The following is a 27638-nucleotide window of genomic DNA, read 5'->3' on the forward strand; positions in this document are numbered from 1 at the left end:
TTTGAGGTCAATTAAACAAGAATTGGCAAAGTTATTACATTGTGAAATGATATCAGATTTTTTGAAACACCCTGTGTAAGAAGCAAGCGTGACAGTCCAAGGGTCCAGAAGAACTGTTCTGCAAGATGCTCTGTAAAACTTTCCAACTAATTTCCTTATAAAACTGCACTAAAACTACACTAATTGTACCTGAGAGTACTATTTTTGCCCCCATCAACTTTGCTGGAGGAGGTTATGTTTTTGCCTCCCTTTGTTACTTGCGAAAATCGGAGATTTTTGCAAGTATGTTGATCTGTCTGTTTGTCCGTTTGTTTGTTGGTGCTCTCGTGTCATCATTTCTTGACCAATCTTCACCGAAATGCACAGGAAAACTCATGAGGGTCACACAAAGTGATCATTAGTTTTTGGTGGGTCAGGGTCAAAGATCAAGGTCACCAAGGTCAAATCTTGTAAAAACACCTAATTGGCCATAATTTACGTTTCTTTGTGATTTCCGCAAGTTTTCATTTGTTTGTATGTTTGTTTCTCTTTTCCCAGTGTAACTCAAAAAGTAGTGAACAGATTTTGATGACATTTTGAGGAAAGCTGGGCCATGGGCCAAGGAATAATTGCTTAGATTTTGATAGAAATCTGGATATGTATGTGGATCCAGCATTTTTTTTGTCCTTTTCCAACATAACTAAAAAAATACTGAACGGATGTTGATGAAACTTGCTGTACAGCGTTAGTATTATCCTTGGTTCAAGTTATTTGATTTTGATGTTGATAACATGTGGCTTGGCAGAGGTATACACTACCGTGTGCTCTTCTAGCTTTAAATGAAATTCAATGTGTCCGCAATAAAATACTATAAAGAGCAGTAAACAGTAATAAATGAAACAGTATTGGGTGTGACGGTGAGTACAGTTAGTGCAGTTTGATAAGGAAGTGTGCTGTAGGTTTTACTGAGCATCTTGCAGAACAAGTCACAGTTCTTCTGGACACTTTGACTGTCACACTTGCTTCTTATTTTTGCAGCAAAACTCAGCTTCAACTTCATTTTTCTTGTCTGAAAAATGGCCTGTTATGTAATATGCTGAAAAAGAAATATCTTTAACAAAGTTTGTGCTTAAAAAATAGGGTGCCCAATCTCATTACTGTGTATTATTAATTACTGTGTAATTACTGTGTTATTATTAATTACTGTGTAATTACTATTCATTAAATGTAATATAGTCTGAGTTTTAAATGGCTCCGTGTTTGACAAGACCTGTAGTGGTACAAACCCCCAGTATTTACACACCTCATGTAGGACACCTGTGTAGGACAGAGGGAGTGGTTTGGGATTGTAAATGAAACCACATGACCATGCTGAGGCGCTTTCTGAGGTGGGCGTTTCTCCGCCGCTAACCTGAGAGCTCAAGGGCCTCAGAAACGGAGCTCAGTCACACAGCGCTCAGCAAGTGGTCTTACTGAGAATACTGACTGACTGTTATTAGCTATTATTACTTTACAATTTCATGGCTTCCTCTCTGAGAGTGGGCTTCCACCGACTGGAGGTCCAAAAAACCTCATGGGAAATTCCAGACCGCTATACAGCAGTAAATCCCATTGGTTCGGGGGCTTATGGGACAGTGTGGTAAGAGAAACTGACAATTAGGATCTTAACTAACACAACTGACAGTTCAGGTGTGCAACATGTGCGCATACTTTGCACCTGTTTTACGTTATCGTATTATATACAGGATATAATTATCAGCTAATAAAAGACTGTAAAAACAAACATGTTGGCTCTGCATGTTATGAAGAACACCATGTTTTGTTTGCTTAGCCAGTGGTTTACCTTATAACCTGCATGATTTCTTTTCTGTTCTTTTTGTCATGACTATAAAGGTAAATCCACCAGACTTGCAAATGGTATTTATTTATTTCTTTGTTTGTTTGTTCATAAGTTTCCATGATGTAGAGCCTTGTGTGTTGTGTTACATACCAGAAGAACAGCAACAAGTTTCAGCAAGTAGCCATACGGGCTTCGATGACGTCCCTGTTGTTTGTTGAAAATAATCAGTTTATCAGCTAAACACATTTGATATCATTTTACATTCCCCTTAAAGTGCATATCACGGGTAAATTCAGGAGCAAGATCAATGTAATTATTTTATTTTATATTAAACTCTGGTCAAATATCTGTCACATTTTGCATTTTGTGCAATTTTTTTTTACCTTGCGCAATACCAGAAAAATTCAGTTGAAATCAAGCCATTTGAGGCGAATTGGTCCGCCTCTGAAAAAACTTGGCATTTGGATTTCCTGGCAAACATTGATTTTCGTGACATCACGTGCGGGACGCCTCCTTCTGAATCCTACGTCAGTGCTGGTTTGTTTATGAGAAAACGACCTGGTGGTTTTCTGCAAATTTCTTCAACGTTATCACGTAATTATTAAAATGGTTAACAGATGTATCGTCGGAGGGTGTAGCAACACCAATCTTGACGGGATTAGTACTCATCGTTTCCCAAAAGACCGGACAATGAGAGAGAAATGGGAGCGCTTCGTGCGAGGCACCCAGAAAAAGCCGAGGACCAAAGCAGAGCCGAGAAAAAGACCAAGAAAATCGGCGATTCACAAGTCGACTGTTGCCAGGGTAAGAAATAAGAGAGATTATACTCTAAATTAGGTGTTCCTGTGTTTGTGTGGTACATGGATAATGTTATTTATTGACACACACAAAAGTAAACAACACGAAAGCGCTGGGCGATAATACACTTACTTCACATGTATCAAGGGATCTGCGTGTCAGGGCTTGAGATCTTGGGACCTGTCAAACACATTAAATGTATATACAGCCCTGCTTAGCCGATTCCATGTGTGTAGCTTATGAAATCTTTCTCCTACAGTAGCCAGTACTCTTCTAAATGAAGAAATATATAAATACATAATAGTAATTAGAAAAAATATGATTTATGTAACAATGGATAGATGAGCATTGATGGATGAATCCATGGGTTTAGAAGCTCAGGCGACAATTCCATGTTTCAATGCAAAATCGCTAGCTGCTAAACTTGGTCTACACAGACTGTGCACTGAACCCACGCAAGCTCTCTCAGCCTGCTGGCAGATCCGCACGTGACGTCACGAATCTGGCTCCAGACTCCATTGGGATTTTTCCAGACACATTTTGTTATTTTATTTTTTTCTGCTGTAGACAGATGGCCTTGTGCAAAATTACCCTTCTGGATGAGTGTGTAAAGGGACATACTTTCATATAAAAAAACATGAACTTGGTCCAGGATATGCACTTTAAGATTTTTATAAATGTAACACTGAAATTTCAGGTGTGATAACAGAGCACACTTGGCTTCCCTTACTGATGTGAAAGGATTTTTTTTAATTAGCAGCCTAGCTTTGTCTTGTAACATAAATTGCAGCCTAACCCTTTGTTATAGTGTATAGCTTGGATCCATGGACTCATGCACAATTGCCCTGACTAACTCCTGGAAATAAAAAAGCTGCTTCCTGTTCACACCTGCTTTCTGTCCTACACTATGGAAAGGCTATGCTCAGAGAGCAGCAAAAAATTGTCCAAATCCAATCTTTTTCTTCAAATGTGACACAGATTTGTAACTCACATGGCTGTGTGAACAGCAAAAACCACGCTGAACCACGTCTGACATTTCCAATTTTGATTCGGGCCACTTTCACTGTGGTACTGAAATCAGATATGTCATATCAGCAGATACAACCCTGATTCCAAAAAAGTTGGGACAAAGTACAAATTGTAAATAAAAACGGAATGCAATGATGTGGAAGTTTCAAAATTCCATATTTTATTCAGAATAGAACATAGATGGCATATCAAATGTTTAAACTGAGAAAATGTATCATTTAAAGAGAAAAATTAGGTGATTTTAAATTTCATGACAACAACACATCTCAAAAAAGTTGGGACAAGGCCATGTTTACCACTGTGAGACATCCCCTTTTCTCTTTACAACAGTCTGTAAACGTCTGGGGACTGAGGAGACAAGTTGCTCAAGTTTAGGGATAGGAATGTTAACCCATTCTTGTCTAATGTAGGATTCTAGTTGCTCAACTGTCTTGGGTCTTTTTTGTCGTATCTTCCATTTGATGATGTGCCAAATGTTTTCTATGGGTGAAAGATCTGGACTGCAGGCTGGCCAGTTCAGTACCCGGACCCTTCTTCTACGCAGCCATGATGCTGTAATTGATGCAGTATGTGGTTTGGCATTGTCATGTTGGAAAATGCAAGGTCTTCCCTGAAAGAGACGTCGTCTGGATGGGAGCATATGTTGCTCTAGAACCTGGATATACCTTTCAGCATTGATGGTGTCTTTTCAGATGTGTAAGCTGCCCATGCCACATGCACTAATGCAACCCCATACCTTCAGAGATGCAGGCTTCTGAACTGAGCACTGATAACAACTTGGGTCGTCCTTCTCCTCTTTAGTCCGAATGACACGGCGTCCCTGATTTCCATAAAGAACTTCAAATTTTGATTTGTCTGACCACAGAACAGTTTTCCACTTTGCCACAGTCTATTTTAAATGAGCCTTGGCCCAGAGAAGACGGCTGTGCTTCTGGATCATGTTTAGATACGGCTTCTTCTTTGAACTATAGAGTTTTAGCTGGCAACGGCGGATGGCACGGTGAATTGTGTTCACAGATAACGTTCTCTGGAAATATTCCTGAGCCCATTTTGTGATTTCCAATACAGAAGCATGCCTGTATGTGATGCAGTGTCGTCTAAGGGCCCGAAGATCACGGGCACCCAGTATGGTTTTCCGGCCTTGACCCTTACGCACAGAGATTCTTCCAGATTCTCTGAATCTTTTGATGATATTATGCACTGTAGATGATGATATGTTCAAACTCTTTGCAATTTTACACTGTCGAACTCCTCACTGATATTGCTCCACTATTTGTCGGCGCAGAATTAGGGGATTGGTGATCCTCTTCCCATCTTTACTTCTGAGAGCCACTGCCACTCCAAGATGCTCTTTTTATACCCAGTCATGTTAATGACCTATTGCCAATTGACCTAATGAGTTACAATTTGGTCCTCCAGCTGTTCCTTTTTTGTGCCTTTAACTTTTCCAGCCTCTTATTGCCCCTGTCCCAACTTTTTTGAGATGTTTTGCTACCATGAAATTTCAAATGAGCCAATATTTGGCATGAAATTTCAAAATGTCTCACTTTCGACATCTGATCTGTTGTCTATGTTCTATTGTGAATACAATATCAGTTTTTGAGATTTGTAAATTATTGCATTCCGTTTTTATTTACAATTTGTACTTTGTCCCAACTTTTTTGGAATCGGGGTTGTACGTGGCAATGCGATCTCAGTTTGAATGGGTAGAGTGGAATTCATATGACTTTTACATCAATCCAACTTGACATTTATCATGATTTTGCATTACTGAGAAGGAAAAATGGATGATAACAATGAAGCAGGATTTCAGTGATAGGATAATGAAGTAATGGACCTCATAAACATTTGGGGTCATGCTGCTGTACAAGCAAAATTAGAAGGCACATATCGCAGCCACTCCATGTTTATATAGATTTCAAAAGAAATAGCTGAATGCTTCTCCAGGAGAATCTGGCTGCAGTGCCACAGGAAACTTAAAAGTTTTAAAGCAAAATTTAAAGGAATGATACACATAAAACAAAGACGTGGCCATGGCTGAATAATATGCCCTCTTTACGATGAGCTTGACTGCATCACATGACACATTGTTACTTTGTGCATATGGGTCAGTTCAGGAGCATGATCTGTTCAGACTAATGTCAGAAAAAGACCACATTGAAAACATAGTGTGAACAGCTTAACGAAAATTGGATTTGGTCTGTAAATTGGATTTGGGCCACTTTGCTGTGCACTTTCTGTGTGAACATATCCTAACTGTTTCTCCGTCTCCTTCTCCTGGACATCCCTCACTTTAGAGACTTTAGATGCCAATTAAAGAATTATTCCAACTTTTTTTTGCATCTTTTATTGTTTTGTTAGACACATAAGGTTGAGTTATCTGCCTTATATTACATGCAGTTTTGTTCAAAACTATATTTGATATATTTATTTTCTTATGAATGCTACAATTAGGGCGGCACGGTGGTGTAGTGGTTAGCGCTGTCGCCTCACAGCAAGAAGGTCCGGGTTCGAGCCCCGTGGCCGGCGAGGGCCTTTCTGTGTAGAGTTTGCATATTTTCCCCGTGTCCGTGTGGGTTTCCTCCAGGTGCTCCGGTTTCCCCCACAGTCCGAAGACATGCAGGTTAGGTTAACTGGTGATTCTAAATTGACCGTAGGTGTGAATGTGAGTGTGAATGGTTGTCTGTGTCTATGTGTCAGCCCTGTGATGACCTGGCGACTTGTCCAGGGTGTACCCCGCCTTTCGCCCGTAGTCAGCTGGGATAGGCTCCAGCTTGCCTGTGACCCTGTAGAACAGGATAAAGTGGCTAGAGATAATGAGATGAGATGCTACAATTAAAGGTTAGATTTCTCTTGTAGTTTTAGTGTGAGATTAATTAACCACAAAGATATTTTTCCATAACCTTTTCACCTATCTTTACAGAGGGTGCCAATAATTCTGGATGTAAATGTATACGCATGTCACAGACATGTCTTTTTATTGAAATAATCCACTTTTGTTTCCTCAGCCGAACAAGCACTGGAAATGCTCAAGATGGATCTCCTTTTTTGAATATACTAGTATGTTATTTACCAGCTGGGAGATCCGTATCATGAAATACTGTGACTGAGGTCTTGAAAGTACTGACCGAGGTCATGGTATTTACCTCACGGTACCTTAAGCTGGTAAATAATATATTTATTTTTTTCTTTACCAAATTCTAACAGAAAACGAGAGCACCCGAAAGGGAAAACCGAGCTGAGACGAGCCGCCATTTTGAATCCTCATTCACGGCTGTAATGCAAATGGCTTCCTCCTTGGTATACAAGTGCACTTCCATGGCAGGAAAAAATCTAAATTTTGCCACCTATGTACTCCTCTATTTATACAAAATTGACTCTTTCAGGATTCAGCTATGTTTTTGCTCGGTGTTAGCAACAGTTACAGGTTTTTAGCTTTCTCCTGAAATGTTTTATTTCTTCTTCCTCAGGGTAGTAAAACTCGCTTTCGCTGTGAACACTGTCGTTATCATACTGTGCAATGTCTTTTTTTAAAGACATTGCACAGTATATCTACCTCCATGTTTGCACATTGTTTGTTTGCCTCTCCTATTTTTTTAAATGTTATCTTCATTTTTCACTCTACCTTTATATTTTACATTCCATATGCACTTTATATTTTATATTTCATATTTTATATGTATATTTCTTTTTATTTTGGTAAGTGTAGTTTGGTCGGGCAGTTGCAAAATAAGAATTTCATTATCCAATAATAAACCGCTGTGTCTGTTATTGTGTATATGACAAATAAAAAATCTTGAATCTTGAATCACTATCCATGCTGTAAAATTAATGCTATTCTCCTGAAAAATGCGAAAATAAATGTTGACAAAAATTGCTGCTATGTTTGTTGTTGTTGTGAACGAGCGAGTTGCCAGAGGTCCGTAACTGGGGTCCGTACCGTAGGATGCAGACCCGTTCACCAGCCAATCAGAGCGCAGGCTTTGATGGAAACCGGACTGCGAAAAAAATAATTCTTTTCATCTTTTCCAACCACTTATTGTCTTCATTGTGTATGTGTATATAGCTCTGCTATTGACCAGAAAACAAAGGAGAAGGTGGCCATTAAAAAGCTATACAGACCGTTCCAGTCTCTGATCCATGCAAAGCGGGCCTACAGAGAACTCAGATTGTTACGCCACATCCAGCATGACAATGTGAGTCACAAACTCTTATTGAACCCATAACAAAGCTTGTAAGCATTATAATAACTGTATTATTACCCAAAATTTATAAAACGTAAAGTTAACTTGTCAAGTAGTATTGGTAATGTTTACATAAGAATGTAGATTGATTTACTTTCTAAATACAGATTGCAGTCACTAAGTCAGATTTTCTAAAGCAACATGTATCAATCCATTTAACTTACAGAACCCTTTGGTAGGTCCATACCTAAATTATTCATTCTTGTAACTACACATTTTTTCTGTTACTTTCATTGTAATTACTGACTAATCTCAATAATCAACTAGGATTGAGGGGTTAAATTTGGCAGCACACTCAAGTTTATTCATTTATATATTATTGATTGTTCAAAAAGGTGATCTGCCTTCTGGATGTTTTCACTCCTGACTCCTCCCTGGACAAATTCCAGACTTTGTAAGTAGCAAGATAAGCAGAACTCATACCTGAGCAGAAATTCTCTGCTTGTCATGACAAGTTAAATAGCTGAAAAGTGTGTGTTTGTGGTGTGTGTTGGGGGTTTTGTGGTGTGTGCTGGGGGTATAATTGTGCAGGCTACAGAAAGTGCTTTCATTTAAATGTCGTCTTCTTCTTCTTGATTCCAAAATCTAGTGGAAAGCCCAGAAGACTGAAGGTTATTATAACAGTAAATGGGGAATAAATCTGTGTTTTGAATTTTCAGGTGTCCACAAACTTTTTGTCATGTAGTGCAATGTTGTGTATATATACCATTGTGGTCAAAAGTTTACATACACAGACAATGAAAATATTGAGCTTTCAATGATTTTTGAACTGTTCTTTTTCTGTGGAGGAATGATTTTACAACATACAATACCAGTCAAAAGTTTGGACACACTCATTACTATGAACGAGTAAGTGTATCCAAACTTTTGACTGGTACTGTACATCTTTAATTAAAAAAAAAAAAAACAAGAATTTGGTGCACAAGTTTTAATTTATTTTAGGTTTTCTGAACTCCAAACAGGGTCAAAATTATGCATACAGGGTCAAAAAGTTACATATGCCCAATTAGTTTATTAATTCAGTGGTGCTGAAAGGTCCAAAATGTCTTTTAACTTGCCAAGGCCCAGGCCTTTTAACTTCCTGTTAGTGATCATGATTGACTACAGCTGGTAGGTTCTCTGTGCCAACATAAAAAGGTTTTGTTTGACAACACTGATTTGATTGATCAACAAACAGTACAATGGGAAAGTCCAAGGAGATCAGTGCAGATCATAGATTCAGAAAGAACAAGGATTTTCACAACTCATGAACGTCATTTCTAAAAAACTGCACATTTCAAGATCATCAGTTCAAGAAAACTTGTATATAAGTACAAAGTATTGTGTGGTGTAGCTACTTTGTGAAGTTACTTTGCTGGAAGAAGACTGAAATTGTCAACCTCAGCTGAAAGGAAATTGGTTCGGATGGTCAGGAGCAACCTAGGAACCACCAAGGAACAGGCCTGCCATGAACTGGAAGCTGCTGGAACACCAGTGTTATTGTCTACAGTCAAGCGAGTTTTACATCGCTATGGACTGTCGTCCAAGAGAGAAGCCTCTGCTCCAAAACCAACACCTTAAAGCTCCACTAAAGTTTGCAGCTAACCACATAGACAAAGAAACGGCCTTTTGGAAGAAAGTTTTATTGTCAAATGAGACAAAGATTGAGTTACCAGAGCTACAGAGGAACACTGTACCATCTTTTAAGCACAATGGTGGTAGCATCATTCTCTGGGGCTGTTTTGATGCTAGTGGATGGAATCATGAAGAACCTCAGAATTCTTCTTTATAACTTCAAACTGTCAGGTAGATGGTTGGGTTTCCAACAGGAAAATGACCCAAAACACACACCAAAACTGGCTGTGTAATGGATAAATCAGGCTACGATTAAGCTTAAAACAAGTCCTGACCTCAACCCTATTGAAAATATGTGGACTGCAGGGCTTTCCCCAGAAAAAAAAAAATTATCAGAGTGGTGCTACTAATGCAGAGCCCAGCCATAAAAATTTTAAATTAGAGACTTCAAATGGTGCATTCTGGTGGCATCTAGGGCTGATTTAGGCACAATTCAGCATTATTAAATTTGCTGTTTATTACCTTGTCAAATATGCAAGGGGCAAAATTTAAAGGGCAAAATTAGATTTGAAATGAAAACACTGGAAACGAGGGCGGCACGGTGGTGTAGTGGTTAGCGCTGTCGCCTCACAGCAAGAAGGTCCAGGTTCAAGCCCCGTGGCCAGCGAGGGCCTTTCTGTGCGGAGTTTGCATGTTCTCCCCGTGTCCGTGTGGGTTTCCTCCGGGTGCTCCGGTTTCCCCCACAGTCCAAAGACATGCAAGTTAGGTTAACTGGTGACTCTAAATTGACCCTAGGTGTGAATGTGAGTGTGAATGGTTGTCTGTGTCTATGTGTCAGCCCTGTGATGACCTGGCGACTTGTCCAGGGTGTACCCCGCCTTTCGCCCATAGTCAGCTGGGATAGGCTCCAGCTTGCCTGCAACCCTGTAGAACAGGATAAAGCAGCTAGAGATAATGAGATGAGAGACACTGGAAACAGTCAGTTCAGAGAAATATATATATATGTTATTTACCAGCTGGGAGGTCCGTATCATGAAATACCGTGACTGAGGTCTTGAAAGTACTGAGCGAGGCCCTCTGGGCTTAGGTCAGTATTCAAGGCCGAGGTCACGGTATTTCACCATACAGATTGACCTTAAGCTGGTAAATAATATATTTATTTTTTTCTTTACCAAATTCTAACAGAAAACGAGAGCGCCCGAAAGGGAAAACCGAGCCAAGGCGAGCCGCCATTTTGAATCCTCATTCACGGCTGTAATGCAAATGGCTTCCTCCTCAGTATACAAGTGCACTTCCATTCCAGGAAAAAAACTACATTTTGCCGCCTATGTAGTCCCCTATTTATACAAATAGGAGTCATTCAGGATTCAGCCATGTTTTTGCTTGGCATTAGCAACAGTTACCAGTTTTTAGCTTTCTCCTGAAATGTTTTCTTTTATTTCTTCTTCCTCAGGGTAGTAAAACTCGCTTTCACTGTGAATGCTGTCGTTATCGCTATCCATGCTGTAAAATTAATGCTCTTCTGAGAAATCTCATCTCATCTCTAGCCGCTTTATCCTGTTCTACAGGGTCGCAGGCAAGCTGGAGCCTATCCCAGCTGACTACGGGCGAAAGGCGGGGTACACCCTGGACAAGTCGCCAGGTCATCACAGGGCTGACACATAGACACAGACAACCATTCACATTCACACCTACGGTCAATTTAGAGTCACCAGTTAACCTAACCTGCATGTCTTTGGACTGTGGGGGAAACCGGAGCACCCGGAGGAAACCCACGCGGACACAGGGAGAACATGCAAACTCCACACAGAAAGGCCCTCGCTGGCCACGGGGCTCGAACCCGGACCTTCTTGCTGTGAGGCGACAGCGCTAACCACTACACCACCGTGCTGCCCTCTTCTGAGAAATCTCATCATCTCATTATCTCTAGCCGCTTTATCCTTCTACAGGGTCGCAGGCAAGCTGGAGCCTATCCCAGCTGACTACGGGTGAAAGGCGGGGTACACCCTGGACAAGTCGCCAGGTCATCACAGGGCTAACACATAGACACAGACAACCATTCACATTCACACCTACAGTCAATTTAGAGTCACCAGTTAACCTAACCTGCATGTCTTTGGACTGTGGGGGAAACCGGAGCACCTGGAGGAAACCCACGCGGACACAGGGAGAACATGCAAACTCCACACAGAAAGGCCCTCGCTGGCCACGGGGCTCGAACTCGGACCTTCTTGCTGTGAGGCAACAGCGCTAACCACTACACCACCGTGCCGCCCTCTTCTGAGAAATGCTGGCAAAAATTTATAAGATTTTTGATAAGCTTATAAAGAAATCTTATAAAAAAAGATAAATGTTGACAAAAAAATGCTACTATGTTTTCTGTTGTTGTGAACGAGTGAGTCGCCAGAGTTCCATAACTGGGGTCCGTAACTGGGGTCCGTATCGTAGGATACGGACCCGCTCGCCAGCCAATCAGAGCGCAGGATTAGATGGAAACTGCACCATGAAAGAAATAATTAATTTTATTGCACCACAAAAAATGCATAATATTGAACAATATAGAACACCTCTTCATTTTCCAAAGCCACAAACAGAATCGAGGTCAAATCACTCAACAGCACCATCTAGTGACCAGCACCGAGAACATGGTTTTATGGATGGTTGTGAATGGCAGTTAATGCATACAGCGAAACCCTTTATTTTCGCTTCTGGGTTGAGTACCAGGATAGTCTAGACCTATATATTACAATATCTTCCTGTTTCTACAGTAATTAGTCATTTTCAAAGGGGAATAGGAGATATTTAGGTGTGGAAAGTACTCTGCATTGTTCAGTTTATGGTATTCTTGGGTTTCACGTGACATCACATCCACCTAGACCCCGAAGCCGTTTGTTTTCAGGATAATGGCTGGCTGATGAAATTATTGGCTGGCTAGCTGACTCAGCCAAAACCTTAATGGCTGCTGCAGCCACCAAAATGTTTATGGCTACAAATGGCTGATACTGGACGTCACTGTGTGGCATATATCCGGGCGAACGGATCAAACAAATGGGGGGAATAAATAGCAAATTACCACAGGTCCCCTGGTCTCTTACTTCATTGTAAATATAAATCTAGCAAGATTGTAGTTCAATGCTAATAATAAGCTAATCTGGATTGTTCGAGGAAGGCATCTAGCTATCTACTCTCACTAGCAATGACCAGTGAAGGACTGGCAGCTATCTTACTATGATGAAAGTAGAGTGGTGGAGTACTTTTTTTTTTAATCAATCTCGAAGTATGTGAATAGGGTTGCCACATCTGAGTTGTAAAAAACCGGGACACATCGGTCGGCGGCCGCGCCTGCGCGCACGTACGAGCGCGGGGGTTGAGGGCTGCGGACACGCACATCTACAATGCCTTATGCCTTATGTGAATGTTCACGTTTAAAAATAAAACAGTTCAACTGGTGCAGTTAGGCGTTTAGTTAAAATTCATTTTGTCTTCTTAACCCTTAAATGGGCACTACCACAAATATTATTACAAAAAATAATTTCATATAGGAATGATCTTATTTGGACGCCAATATTTTTTTTAACAATATATTTTTTTCTTTTTGACAGGTACCGGATCTTCTACTTCATTCTGTCCGACTCCCTCATCGTCTGTCTCTCCTCCCATTCCGTTTCCAAATCAAAATAATACAAATATAATCAATATAATTTCTCTCAGTCTGCTTCGTTGTTGTTTTAGCCTTTTCTCTGGAGAACTGAACTTTAAAAGTTAGACTACCGTATCATACCAAATAGCCCTAATCCTTTGTTTTAATCACAAGAGAGAGGTGCTATGTTATTGGGACAACTGATTTATTCATTTCTCACGCCAGTGTTCAGGCATTCTTTTTTGATATATTTAATGATTTATTTAATGATTCATTTATTGATGAAACTGGCCCAGGCTTTAGAACCAGCCTTTATCATAATCAGAACATAGGAAGTAGACAGCCAGCCTATTCGCGCACCGACCAAGGGAACTCTCACCTATTGTTTGGTATTACGGTATTCCAGTATCTTTGATTTCGCGCGGCCGCCGTTGTATTGACCACGATCACCTAGCAACGGCGACTGGCTGCGTGCGCAAACATTCGGTGAGGCCGCACAAGTAGCTGCCTACAATATGCCCGCTTACGTGAAAACTATTAATATGTTAAGTGGCTGCGAGAAACATTAATGATTTGTGTTTATTTCAATGGGGGATAATGTGAGGAAGTAAAAAACCAGGACAAAACGTGTCCCGGGAAGGTTATTCCATTTTCCTGGACATTTTCCATTTTCCACAAAAAAACCGGGACAATCCCGGAAAAACCTGGACGTGCAAACAAACAAACAAAAAAATACCTTTACACTTTCCCTCAGCAGCGGCAAAGAATGCAGCCATCTCGTCGATATCGGAGTCGACTGATGCTCTGGGTGGGTTCCCGGGTTCCCCAGTGTATCGTGGTAACGGTGTGAGGGGCGGGAAGCCAGACAGGTAGTCACAACGGCAAGCTTGTGGTGGCTCTCTGTGCTGTGATATCAGTTCTAAATCTCTACAGTGTATGCCTATACGTCTCTATTGTGTTACTACTAGTGTGTACAGTTGATCATGTTTGTGTCACTTTTCTTGTAGCTCATGATGTGGATAAACCCATTATTTGATGTACACAATTCTTAGTGGCTCAGCCAAATTTTATTAGATAGCGGCTCAAATTGGCTTACAAAATTATTGGCTGGCGGCGGCTCAAATTCTAAATGGCGGTTTTAGCGGCGCCTGGCGGCGGCTTCGGGGTCTACATCCACCTCATTAGTTATTCAAAACTTTAGCTGGTGGTCTACCAAAGCTCATCTGACAAAGCGTTTGTATGGAGAAGGTGCACTGCTCTCATGAAAAATGCCTTACGCTTGCACTGTTTTAGGTTGTTCGAACTGATCAAACCATGAAACTGATAGAAGTTTCTTCAGGGTTCCCCATGAACTATTAAAAAAGAGTGAACAAACACAGGATTTCACAAAAAGACCTCGAGAAAGGTGGCTTTTGAACGTCTCACTGAACTCGAAGGGAGCCGAGTCAAAGCATGCTCGAGTTTGCAGTGATGATTTCCTGAAAGGTTTGTATATCCCTCTCAGCTATGTCCTTAGTGTTTACCAGGTACTTTTCTTGCTATGTGCATATGCATAAAGGTCGCGATAAAATTCTTGCCCAGCCATACAGTTACAATGCGCCGTGATCACTTCTCCATCTTGTTCAACTAAGATTCAGGTCTTTAAAGGGGTTTCTGATGATGTTTGTGAATGATTTACCTGAGAGATAAGAGCCAACACAAGTCAGAATCAAGCAAACTGTTGTTTGTTTGCATTTCAACTTGCAGCGCTTTGTTGTATAGCTTAAAAAAGCCATACACAGGCAAAAACAATACAGGATTCATTCAGCAGTGACTTGATACCGAGGTCCTTTACCCAGCCACATACAAAACATTTGTAAGCCTCCATACTCTTCCACACTTTCATCTGTTTTGTGGTGTAGAAGGACGTCTGCAACACCAGATAGTTCGAGATGTCGGGGAACTCGACTGAAGGGTAGTTTTCGAGATCATATGACAAATCCTTCTTTCCCAGACTATAGGGCTCTATTCCATTGCACATAGCAATCTTCTGACTATATCTAAAGCGAGCAGTGGCTTCTAGATTCCGAGCATACTCTGATAAGTTATCGCTAGTTGTTTGCACTACGGCAGCCGTTTTGGTTTGCTAGACCACCAGCTGTTTTACTGGAAATGAAATTGCTAACAAAAGTCACGTGACTGAAACCCAAGAATTTATTTATTTATTTATTTGGTGCATAAGTGACAGCGCAGCGTTGACATCACACAGTGCAGCGGAGCGAAGTGTGTCCGCACTTTGAGAAAAGCCCTGGACTGTGCCAGGGAACACACAAATTTAATTGAACTCTTCTAATTCTGCCAAGAAGAGTAGTCAAATATCCAACCAGACCTCTGCCAGAAGTTTGTTAATGGCTATCAAAAGCATCTGGTCAAAGAGAAACATGCTAAGGGACATTTAACCAAATATCAGGTGGGTTGTATGTATATTTTTGACCTTGTGTATATATAATTTTGACCCTATATTAATTTAAGAAAACCCAAAATAAATTCTAATGTGTGCATCAAATTCTTCTTTTTGTTCAAAATGCCTTTTGTACAATCATTCTACCGCAGAAAAAGAACAGCTCAAAGAATTAATCAAAAACCCAATATTGCCACGACAATTACTTACATGTGTTGTTGCAATAGTAATCTTATATGTAATATATATAAATAAAATGTGTGTATGTGTGTGTTCTTCATAGCTACTTAGTAATGCCATTTTTGGCTCAGGATCTTGACCACATAATGAAGAGGAGGAGGCTCACTGAAAAAGTCATTGTCTATTTGTTCTACCAGCTACTCAGAGGGCTGAAGGTCTGGGCTCTCAAATACTTTTTGTCTTTTTGATATTACACTGTTCACTACAGCAAACAATAAAATATTTGTGATTTTTTTTTCTGGTTTTAAACTAACTGCATAGTAACTGAAATCTTTCTCTTTAGTATATACATTCTGCTGGGATCATTCATCGGGTATGAACAATGCAACTCACATCCTGTCCATCCTGACATTAGCAATTACAACTAGAAAAGCACTCGGAGAGTGCAGACCTCCTCCAAGAATCCTTTAAAGGTCCCATGGCATGGTGGTTTGTTGATGCTTTAAACGGGCTCGTGGAGGCTTCCGGATGTTATATCCGCAGCCTTTCTCGAAATGAACCCTCGGCACGTAAATATAGCCTCCTGGGAGAAAGCCCCATTTCAGCGCTTTTCCCAGTGCGTCGTTTTGCTAATGAGAAGCAGGAGGCGGGGAAGGGTAGAGGGTGGGGGCGGGCCATGGGGGGAGGGGGAGGGGCTTGACCAAGCTGTACACACACATACTCGCTGCTATCAGCGCCTGTAGCCACGCTGCTAAGACAAAACCCCGTTCTCCCTCGGACTCCTTTCGTAAACTCAACGTGACACAGAGAACAGAGAGTGAGAGTGTTCGGAGTGGTAGTTTACGAACGTATAATACCCTAGGCTTGAACACGCACTCCATAACCAAAGAGGATAGAAGCAGCAACTACAGCAACATATCGCTTATCCAACAGAAGACATGCATTGCGGAGCAATAGTCAAACATAAGCTCATAAGTTACAGTCAATTTCCAGACTAAACTCAGTTTAACAGAGCATGCTGCATGCTCTTTAGTTTTGTAGCGCAGATTACCTGGCTAACTGCAGGAAGCGGTTAGCTGCACAGCTAATGTAGCCATTGCTAGGCTAATGCACCGATTTTAAAACACAGCAAAACGACCAGTTAAACACTTACTTGTTCGCTGTTTGTGGCTGATGCGGCAGGGATGCTTGGTACGGACCCAGGCTTCAGTAACAGTTGATGTGCAAAACCTGCCCTGTACTGTCCCAAGTTGTGGAAACATTCCTCAGGAAAATGCTTCCGACAAACATACACCGTCTTAGGTAGACTCGACGGCGTATTATTGAAATAAATAAAATTAAGCCACTGCGTCTTCAGGGGCTCTCCTGTCGGCAGTAAAAACAGACTCTTTTCTGTGTTGTCACATCCATGTACAGCGCAATTTCCATGTTTTGCTCGCTTAGGTGATGCCATGTTGTTGTGTCCTCTATGGTCTCCTCACTACAACTGGGCGGGGCAATCCATACAGTGGGTGGGAATCCGGGGGGGGCGTGGGGATCATCTCCCTTGCTGACGTAGTAAAGGGAAGAGCTTATCAACGCGCCGTTTTGACACGCCATTCTCAAATGTTGGGCATAGTTTGGTTTACACATTATGAAATTTCTAGCCACTGGGGTGACTTAAGAAGGTCAGAGGAACTCATTTTAACGTTAAAAAAACTTAGAAAGTGAAAATTTCATGCCATGGGACCTTTAAAAAAATCTGGGATCCAGAAGGTGATCCGGATCACCGCTAAAATTTAATGGATTGTTACTTGTGCCCAGTCACACCTCTGGAAAAAATTTCAGAGCAATCCGTTCATAACTTTTTCCGTAATGTTGCTAACAGACAAACCAACAAACAAACCAATGCTACCGAAAACATAACCTCCTTGGCGGAGGTAATGATTAGAAATGTGAAATTTGTTCAAGTCATCCATTTTCAAGTTGATATAAGTTTATATATAAGTACCATTCTGTGTTGTAGGATGGATACTGTAGTCCTATTATTAAAGTGGATTTGTACCAGAGCACTGTTAAATTCTCAATCTTACTGATCAGAAGTGTTGATTCTTTTTTCTTTTTTTTCCCCCAGTTTTCAATATCAACACAGTAGTGCCAGCTGTAATTCTAACCAGAGGTTTACATTAATGCCACGTGGTGTTTTCCTATAACACCATGCCCTGCTATGTTTTATATCTTTTTTGGTATAAATATGCAGTTGATTATAGAAAATTGCGTGCGCTGATTGGTTGAAAAATTCAGACTATTTCTCAATAATCACCTCAAGTGACTTGGCAGCATGGCGGCCAATCGCTTTGTCACCGTACAAGAGGAAGAATTATAAATTATGAAAGAAAATGCTGTTCCTTGAAGCACTAAAGATGCTACAAAGTTTAATCTAAAACTATTCAAAGGTTAGGTGGGATTGTGATTTATTTTATCCATTTCAAAACAAAATATTTTATGAGACTTGGTATAGATAAGTCACACAAGTCTGTGCGTATTACATTTGCATGCTGCTTTTGACGCTTGAAATTATTTTTTTAAATACAATTTTTAAAAAAATAAATCACCGGTGTATTTATGCTAAAACAGTTATCTGCCTCAGGCTCAGTGAATATTGGTGAATAATAACCTCGACTTTGTCTCGGTAATTATTTGCCGATATTCACTTCACCTTCGGTGAATAATTGTTAATTATTACTTATGTTTTATTAATAGTGAAGTTTAGGGTTTGTCTGTGTTAACCACTGCAGAAAATAATTTAAGAGAACCTTAATTTCATTTTATTTCAGTTCGGTACAGTGTCATAGACAACATTTTGAATTTCAACACTTCTTCTCTAGGACCTGAAGCCAAGCAACCTTGCTGTTGATGAAAACTGTGAATTAAAGGTAAATGACATACTGTAGAACACTACATTGCAGGATGTTTTTGTGGTTACGTAAATGTCTATTGAACTAATGATTTCTCTTGCTGTCTCACCTGAACTCTTATCCACACACACAACCACAGATATTGGACTTTGGACTGGCGAGACATGCAGAGATGGAGATGACTGGCTATGTTGTGACACGGTGGTACAGAGCTCCTGAAATCATTTTCAACTGGATGCGTTATACTCAAACAGGTGACCTTTGGCTCTTTTAGTTCTTATGTGATCCTTCAAAATATATAAATAGTATAAGAGATCCTTGTGTGGATTTCTGGGCAGTTTCTGCTTTACTCAAGTCTAAAACTGAGTGTTTTTAACACACAATGTTATCTTGGATATGATATCACCGCCATTGCTTTCAAACTAATGTAGTAAAATAACGCAAGCTAGAAGGTTGAAGTCTGTACAGTTAACTGGGATCAGTGTCCCATGTGATCTCAATTCTGTTTTGTGTGTAGTTGACATATGGTCTGCTGGTTGCATCCTGGCTGAGATGATCACCGGTGAGGTGCTTTTCCCAGGAAATGACAGTATCCTTACTTTACCTTTTACATTTGTATCCCAGTGAACAACTTTGTATTAGTTCTGCATACCAAATTACATGACTAATGTGGTTATTCAGTGTGGGTAGCTACAAGTAGGAGTTAAAAAGGACGGCCCTATACCTATGTTCACACCAAACACAGTGAGAGCATCCAGACAACCAGAAGCCATTAATTTTCTTTGTGAGCCAGTGATTCTCGGTGGTGAGTGTCAGAATAAAGTTGAAGTCCAGGCAGCTTTATGGTAATGAGCTATTACATGGTTCGGTGGCAATCAGTCAGAATTTAGAAGTGCTCCACTCTAGAAAATACTAGAGAAGACAGTTGTGTAAATTTGGGTTCCATTCAAACCATTGTCATTGACATATGATGTGTCCCTGTTTGCATACAGGGACATAAAAAAAGAAACTGCATGTTGAAATTTGACTTAGCACTTAACATCACACAAATGGCTTTAATTAGTTTATGTTATTACTTTATTTTCTTACCAAACTTAATCACAATTGTTCATTATTTTCCTTTATCTATCGATATCTTACCACATGAGTTCTCACATTTAAAAGATCTCATGAGTTTAATTTACATCCCACTTGTGGTCAGTTGGCACAAAGATACCGGCTGATGTCTGTTTGCTTTGCAGCCCTTTTAAATGAAGCTTGCAAGACAAAGCATTCCAAATGAACTGGTAGCTGCCTATTTCATCGACATCACAGAGCGTCCAACTTGGACAGCATCATTGGCATGGCAGCCAGAGTGAATTTTAACACTGTCACTGCATTTGGTGTGAAAATACCATAATTTAGTACAATGTGTGGTGCCCTGGAAAAACCCATTAGATGTCGCTAAGGCTGAATTCTAGAAAACAGTCAAAATTATTTTAAAAAATTTCATCTCATCTCATTATCTCTAGCCACTTTATCCTGTTCTACAGGGTCGCAGGCAAGCTGGAGCCTATCCCAGCTGACTACGGGCGAAAGGCGGGGTACACCCTGGACAAGTCGCCAGGTCATCACAGGGCTGACACATAGACACAGACAACCATTCACACTCACATTCACACCTACGGTCAATTTAGAGTCACCAGTTAACCTAACCTGCATGTCTTTGGACTGTGGGGGAAACCGGAGCACCCGGAGGAAACCCACGCGGACACAGGAAGAACATGCAAACTCCGCACAGAAAGGCCCTTGCCAGCCACGGGGCTTGAACCTGGGCCTTCTTGCAAAAAGAAAATCAATTACAGTCAAGATATGAGTGGAAAAAAAGATGTTTATCTTCAAATTTACAAATGAAGCAAGGTTTTTCATAACAACTGATTTTTATTTCTTTGAATTTCTTTAGAAATTTAACCCATTCAGTTCAGTTTACACAACACAAGCTGAACACATACAGTAACCATGTCAGTCTATACAACACATCATCCCCATGCTCGCCTTCATTTTGGGACTGGCTGATGCTCCATCTCATCCTCTTCTTCAAAGTCACTGTCAGATTCTGAATTTTCAGAAATGTGATCCTCACGTTCTGAAACGTCTTCCTCTACATCATTATCATCATCATCATCATCATCATCATCATCAAAAGCTTCTCTCTCTTCCAAAATCATTTGCAAGTCCATCTGAGCAGAGAATCTTTTGACCATCTTGATCAGTTGTGATAAGGAACCACATTGGAAAAGCTATATTTATTGTGTCCTGCCCCAAATTTATGGGAACTTCTGTCTTGGTTCCCGCAAGACAGAGGGTAAAATGTGTAGGAATGTGAGAGCAGACAGGCGTCAGTGCTTGAATGGCAGGGGCAGAAACACAAAACTCTCTCTCTCTCTCTCTCTCTCTCACACACACACACACACACACACACACACACACACACACACACACACACACACACACACACACACACACACACACACTAACAGCAGGCCCAGACAGACATACCAAAATGAAGTGGATATATGTGGAATCAGTTCAGTTTGTCATCAGGTACCAAGTGCCAAATTGTTTCTGATGCTCCTGTGTTCAAGATGAATAGCAAGGATTTTAACCAACAGGATAGAACTGATGGGATCAATTGAATTAATCAGTGATTCCTCACTAAAGCTAGCATGAATAGCGTTCCGTCAAGTGAAGAGATGATGATGATGATGATGATGATGATGATGATGCTTGTGTTTAAATGCTGTGAGTGGTATTTAGTTCAGGTGATGGGACAGAGCCTAATGTGGATTATGTTGATAATCAAAGTGACATCTAATTTCCAAGAGTACATTTATAATATTAATTTCGAAGTCATGTTTTTCCATAAGTCGATTATGTTAAAAATGAAATATTTCATTGTGATTGTCCCCTGTTCACTTTTGAGGGTAATTACACTTTAAAATGTTATAACTTTACTTCTGGTTGGGATCCATACAAAAACACACTTCAGGACAGAAAAAGTGCTTTTGAGTATGGTAAAGGTTTTCATAGTGTTTCACCACTGATAAATACGTTTTTTAAAATCTGATTTACCTGTTTCTCTCCTGAGTGCTTATTTAAAAATTTCTTAGGATTGTTTTCAATCTGGCCTGAGTTTCCCAAAAGCATCGTAGCACAAAGATAATCGTTAAATGGTAGCGCGAGCAGCACAATGAACGCTCTCTCTCCTAGTTAAGACGCTCTTAGCATTAAGTGGCTTTTGGGAAACCCACCCCGCACAACTGCACAATACTATAAAACCTATAAACTAGCAAAACAATCGATTATACACTATTAACAGTGTTTCTTAATGGAATACGTATGAAATGAAAGCATTTCTTTAGAAAGCAGTGTAAAACTGTATTGCATCTTTATCTCCATTATGCAATAATGTATATTTTCATCAGATTATAGTACTGGCTTGTGGTTCACATATGCTGAAGGTGGTAAAGCTCTCTTCCCCTAAGTTGCCCCATTTTAAACCCTATCTACAGGTTCCTTAATCTTATTACCTAGGTATGGACCAGCTGAACATGATCCTCCATCTGACGGGAACGCCACACTCATCACTGGTGCAGAAAATGCAGAGCAAAGATGTAGGAATCCATTACGCTTAATTCAGTTAACAGTAATGTTTTTTGAGGCTGATTTTATTTTAACGCTTGATTTCATGATGTTAGAGCTGTCCTGTCATCATCTACTCTGCTTTCTGTTTGAAACTAAAAATGAAATTAACCATCTGGTTGCAGGCAAGGTCGTATGTCCAGTCTCTCCCAGTCCAGAAAAAGAAAGTTCTCAGAGATGTCTTCCCATCCATGGATTCCAATGGTCTGTCTCTGCCTCTGCACTCATAAGCTACATTACATATATCTATATTTATGGAAATGAAGGACAAATTTTGAATGAAACAAAAGTAATGTCGGGAAATGTAAGTTATATGGCCATTGTTCCAGTTATCACTTCAGTCCTTGTACACTAGATGGTGCACAACCAAATGAAGTACAAATCTGAGACACATGACTGGGCGGACCTCAGTTTGGGAACTGTGGATTTAGTTTATTACTGAATGATACAGGAACCTCTGGTGGTAGGATTGTAGGTGAGGAAAATAAGGGTCCTTTAACTAGTACTGTTTTGTGCAGTAGTTAACGTGGACAAACCATAAACATCAACATTACTGTTATAATCCATGAGTAATGTTAACAAAGTAATTTAACACATGTATGTAGTTGATGTTTAAATGTTAACAAAATTATGGTGCCATTGTAGCATTAATTTTACTCGTTGATGGTACTAACGCTGAATCTTGCAGTTGAATATTTGGCGTGTTACCGAATTAAAATTAATTAATACAAGTCTTACTTATTTAATATTGAATATGGTGTATTAATGCTAAAGTTCATGGATTGTTCATGTTAACTGTCGTGACGTGTCAGTAATGGAAAACATTAACATACACAAAAATACTCTTTCACCTGAATGCTGTGTGTATAAAATGAATGTTTTACTGGAATGTCCATAACCGTAATCCATCCATTATCTGTAGACGCTTATCCTGTTCTACGGGGTCGCAGGCAAGCTGGACCCTGTCCCAGCTGACTATGGGCGAGAGGTGGGGTACACCCTGGACAAGTCGCCAGGTCATTGCAGGGCTAACACATAAAGACACACAACCATTCACACCTACGGTCAATTTAGAGTCACCAGTTAACCTAACCTGTATGTCTTTGGATTGTGGGGGAAACCGGAGCACCCGGAGGAAACCCACACAGACACGGGGAGAACATGCAAACGCCACACAGAAAGGCCCTTGCCAGCCGCTGGGGTTGAACCCAGGACCTTCTTTCTGTGAGGCGATAATGCTAACCACTACACCACTGTGCCGCCCCCATAGCCGTAATGTTAATTTATTTTTTTTTTTAATGTCAAGCTGTGAATTTGCTTGAGAAGACTCTGATGTTGGACCCAGAAGTCAGACTGACAGCTAAAGACGGACTGTCTCACCCCTACCTCTCTGAGTTTCATGACCCAGAAAACGAACCCAATTCTCCTCCTTATGACGACTCATTTGAGAGCCTGGAGCTGGCTATTAGCGAGTGGAAGAGTGAGAATACACACACACACAGACTGCAGCACATACAACTCCAATTCCAAAAAAGTTGGGACACTGTGTAAACTATAAATAAAAACAGAATGCGATAATTTGCAAATCATGGAAACCCTATATTTCATTGAAAATAGAACAAAGACAACATATCAAATGTTGAAACTGAGAAATTTTGTTTTTTGAAAAATATATGCTCATTTTGAATTTGATGTCAGCAACACATTTCAAAAAGTTGGGACAGGGGCATGTTTACCACTGTGTTGTATCACCTCTACTTTTAACAACACTCTGTAAATGTTTGGGAACTGAGGAGACCAATTGCTGTAGGTTTGAAAGAGAAATGTTGTCCCATTCATACCTGATATACAATTTCAGTTGCTCAACAGTTCAGGGTCTCTTTTGTCGGATTTTGCACTTCATAATATGCCAAATGTTTTAAATGGGAGACAGATCCGGACTGCAGGCAGGCCAGTTTAGTACCAGGACTCTTTTACTACAGAGTCACGTAGTTTTAATATGTGCAGAAAGCAGTTTGCCATTGTCTTGCTGAAGGAAGGAAGACCTTCCCTGGAAATGATTTTGTCTGTATGGCAGCATATTGCTCTGAAACGTGTATATATCATTCAGCATTAATGATGCCTTCCCAGATGTGCAAACTACCCATGTCATGTGCACTAATGCCCCCTCATACCATCACAAATGCTGGCTTTTGAACTGTACACTGATAACAAGCCGGATGGTCCCTCTCCTCTTTAGCCTGGAGGACATGGTGTCCATGATTTCTAAGAAGAATTTCAACTTTTGATTCATCAGGCTTTGAGACAATTTTCCACTTCGCCTTAGTCCATCGTAAAAGAGCTCGGGCCCAGAGAAGGTGGAGGTGTAACTGGATATTATTTATATCTGGTTTTAACTTACATTTGTGGATGTAGTAACGAACTGTTTTCACAGACAATGGTTTTCTGAAGTGTTCCTGAGCCCATACAGTGATTTCCACTACAGACATGTGCCTGCTTTTAATGCAGTGTCGCCTGAGGCTCTGAAGATCACAGGCATCCAATGTCAGTTTTCAGCCTTGTCTCTTGCATACAGAGATTTCTCTAGATTCTCTGAATCTTTTCATGATATTATGTACCATAGATGATGTGATCCCCAAAATCCTTGCAATTTTACATTGAGGAACATTATTCTTAATGTGTTGCACTGTTTGCCCATGCAGTCTTTCACAGAGCGGTGAACCCCTCCCCATCTTTACTTCTGAGAGACTCAGCCTCTCTGGGATGCTCTTTTTATACCCAATCATGTCACTGACCTGTTGCCAATTAACCAAATTGGTTTTTTTTTTTTAGCATTACACAACTTTTTCAGACTTTTGTTGCCCGTTCCAACTTTTCTTAAATGTGCTGCTGACATCAAATTCAAAATGAGCATATATTTTTCAAAAAACAATAAAATTTCTCAGTTTCAATATTTGATATGTTGTCTTTGTACTATTTTCAATGAAATATACGGCTTCCATGATTTGCAAATTATCGCATTCTGTTTTTATTTACAGTTTACACAGCATCCCAACTTTTCTGGAATCAGAGTTGTATTTTTTCTTCAAATCTAGCACTTAGTAACACCTAAAATAATCATAAAAATCTGGTATATAGGCTAATTCTGGTGGGGGGTTTTTTTCTTACAGGTCTTATACACATGGATATAATGACCTTTGACCCTGACAATCCTAGAGAGACTGCAACATAACACCTCATCAGACCTGGGAATGCATATGTTGCAATAAAAGTGTGATACATGAATACCTGCTTTCCTCTGTAGCTTTCCAATACTTGTAGTTACATTTCAGGAAAAAAAATAAACCACTGCATATTCGTTGAAAGGAATATATTACTTATAAAATTAAACACAACTCAAGAAGCCATGAGGACATTAATGTGTTTGTGTAAGCTGAAGAAGCTATGAATATTCAGTCAGTTGCCTTTTTTTTCTTTTTTTTTGCCATAGAGGTGAACTTTGTAATGTAGATCATCTGTTGTTATACAGATATTTTCAGCTATTTTGTGAGACACACCTAACTGGTCAGTGTTGCAGATGTGCAAACCCATTTCCAGAAAACTTGGGATATTTTCCAAAATGCAATAAAAACAAAAATCTGTGATTTGTTAATTCACGTGAACCTTTGTTTAACTAAAAAAAATTACAAAGAAAAGATTTTCGGTAGTTTTACTGACCAACTTAATTGCATTTTGTAAACATAAATGGAGTTAGGATGTGATGCCTGCAACACACTCAAAAACGTTGGGACAGAGGCATTATTACCATTGTATTACATCACCTTTCCTTTTAATAGCACTTTTTAATCATATGGGATCTGAGGATATGAATTCTTGCAGTTTTTCAGTAGGAATTTTTGTCCATTCTTTCTTGATACAAGACTTTAGCTGTACAGTCTGTGGTCACTGTTGTCTGATTCTCCTCTTCATGATGTGCCATACATTCTCAATAGGAGACACAATGGACTGGCAGCAGGTCAGTCAAGCACATGTACTCTGTGTCTGCAAAGCCATGCTGCTGTAGCCTGTGCAGAATGAGGCCTGGCATTGTCCTACTCAAATAAGCATGGACTTCCCGGGAAGAGTCGTCACCTTGATGGCAACATATGTCTCTCTAAAATCCCAGTCAATGCCTCTGTGTCAATGGTACCTTCACACACATGCAACTCACCCATGCCATGGGCACTGATGCCCCCCATACCATCACAGATGCTGGCTTTTGCACTTTTGCTCTGATAACAAACTGGATGGTCATATTCACCTTTTGCACTGAGAACTTAATATCCGGTTTTCCTGAAAACAAGTTGAAATGTGGACTTACCTGACCACAGCACACGTTTCCACTGTCTTTTGGTCCATCTGAGAGGAGTTTGGGCCCAGAGAAATCAGCGGCGTTTCTGTATAGAATTGATGAATGGCTTCCTCCTTGCATAATACAGTTTCAGGTTGCATTTCTGGTTGCAGCAGTGAACTCGTATTTTGTACTTGTATTTTGTTAATTCAATAAAGGTTCACATGGATTAACAAATCACAGATTTTTGTTTTTATTGCATTTTAGAAAATATCCCAACTTTTCTGGAAATGGGGTTCGTACAGTTAGAGACTACAGCTCATCTTTCCCATGCACAGTTTGTGTAAATCATCCTGTAGTCCTTCATCGTTGTCAACCCAATACTGACACTGAGGTGTTTAAAAATGCCAGCATCACTGCAGCATGTATATATATCTATACCTACTAGTGCATATACTTTAATAGAGTAATTATTGTATGTTATACTTCTTTGATATCGTATCTCATATTGTAAATAGTTGCAATTATCCTATTCATTATAATTTTGTATTTTATTTTGTATTGGGGCACCTGGGAGAACAGCTATGCTGAAGGGTGTCACCTGTATAAATAAAGATTATTGTTGTTGTTGTTGTTGTTGTTGTTATTGTTGTAGATAAGCCTAAAAAAATTAAGCCAGGGGTCATTTAATCTATTCATACATAATTCATTAATCATTTACTAAAGCCATCTTGGACACCCTCTAACAATTCGGGGAGGATTTTATACAGTATAATACACTGTAAATGAGACATGAGTGTTGATTGGGTTAAATATTGGGGGTGCAAAAAATTACACAATAAAAACAAAAACTTAAATAACACTGTCTTTTAATAAGGACACTCACTAATACTGTACTCAGATTTGGCACTCTTTCTACACAACAGGTGTAGATATAGACATGAGAATTATATTAGCTGATTGTGTTTAAAATGATGAATTTTCAGTTGTTTTGTATAGTGCGGATGGGGGGGGGGGGTCTGGGGA

General features: G+C 40.0%; 1 protein-coding gene across 2 annotated transcripts; it reads left to right on the forward strand.

Moving 5' to 3' along the window:
* Window positions 1-1375: 1375 nt before the first annotated feature.
* On the forward strand, window positions 1376-27242 carry zgc:171775 (STKc_p38 domain-containing protein). Of its 2 annotated transcripts, XM_060937948.1 has the most exons (12): window positions 1377-1618; window positions 7713-7842; window positions 8226-8284; window positions 15808-15919; window positions 16048-16077; window positions 18572-18619; window positions 18741-18855; window positions 19119-19190; window positions 22175-22254; window positions 22408-22486; window positions 23589-23762; window positions 25453-27242. In XM_060937948.1, exons 1-12 carry the CDS (start codon window positions 1500-1502, stop codon window positions 25512-25514), a joined length of 1080 nt encoding a protein of 359 aa, XP_060793931.1. In that variant the 5' UTR covers window positions 1377-1499; the 3' UTR covers window positions 25515-27242. The 2 variants fall into 2 exon arrangements, 1 of the variants encoding a protein (XP_060793931.1); XR_009656183.1 differs by lacking the exon at window positions 25453-27242 and having other exon boundaries at window positions 1376-1618; window positions 22408-22757; window positions 23589-23676.
* The last annotated feature ends 396 nt before the right edge of the window (window positions 27243-27638 follow it).

This window comes from Neoarius graeffei, chromosome 13 (genome assembly GCF_027579695.1).
Source record: "Neoarius graeffei isolate fNeoGra1 chromosome 13, fNeoGra1.pri, whole genome shotgun sequence".
NCBI classification, from domain to species: Eukaryota; Metazoa; Chordata; class Actinopteri; order Siluriformes; family Ariidae; genus Neoarius; species Neoarius graeffei.

Coding starts and splice junctions, on each gene's coding strand:
- zgc:171775 (XM_060937948.1), top strand. CDS start 1,500: ATGGCTTCCTCTCTGAGAGTGGGCTTCCACCGACTGGAGGTCCAAAAA. Junction 15,920..16,047: donor AGCTACTCAGAGGGCTGAAG/GTCTGGGCTCTC, acceptor CTTTCTCTTTAG/TATATACATTCTGCTGGGAT. Junction 22,255..22,407: donor AGAAAATGCAGAGCAAAGAT/GTAGGAATCCAT, acceptor ATCTGGTTGCAG/GCAAGGTCGTATGTCCAGTC.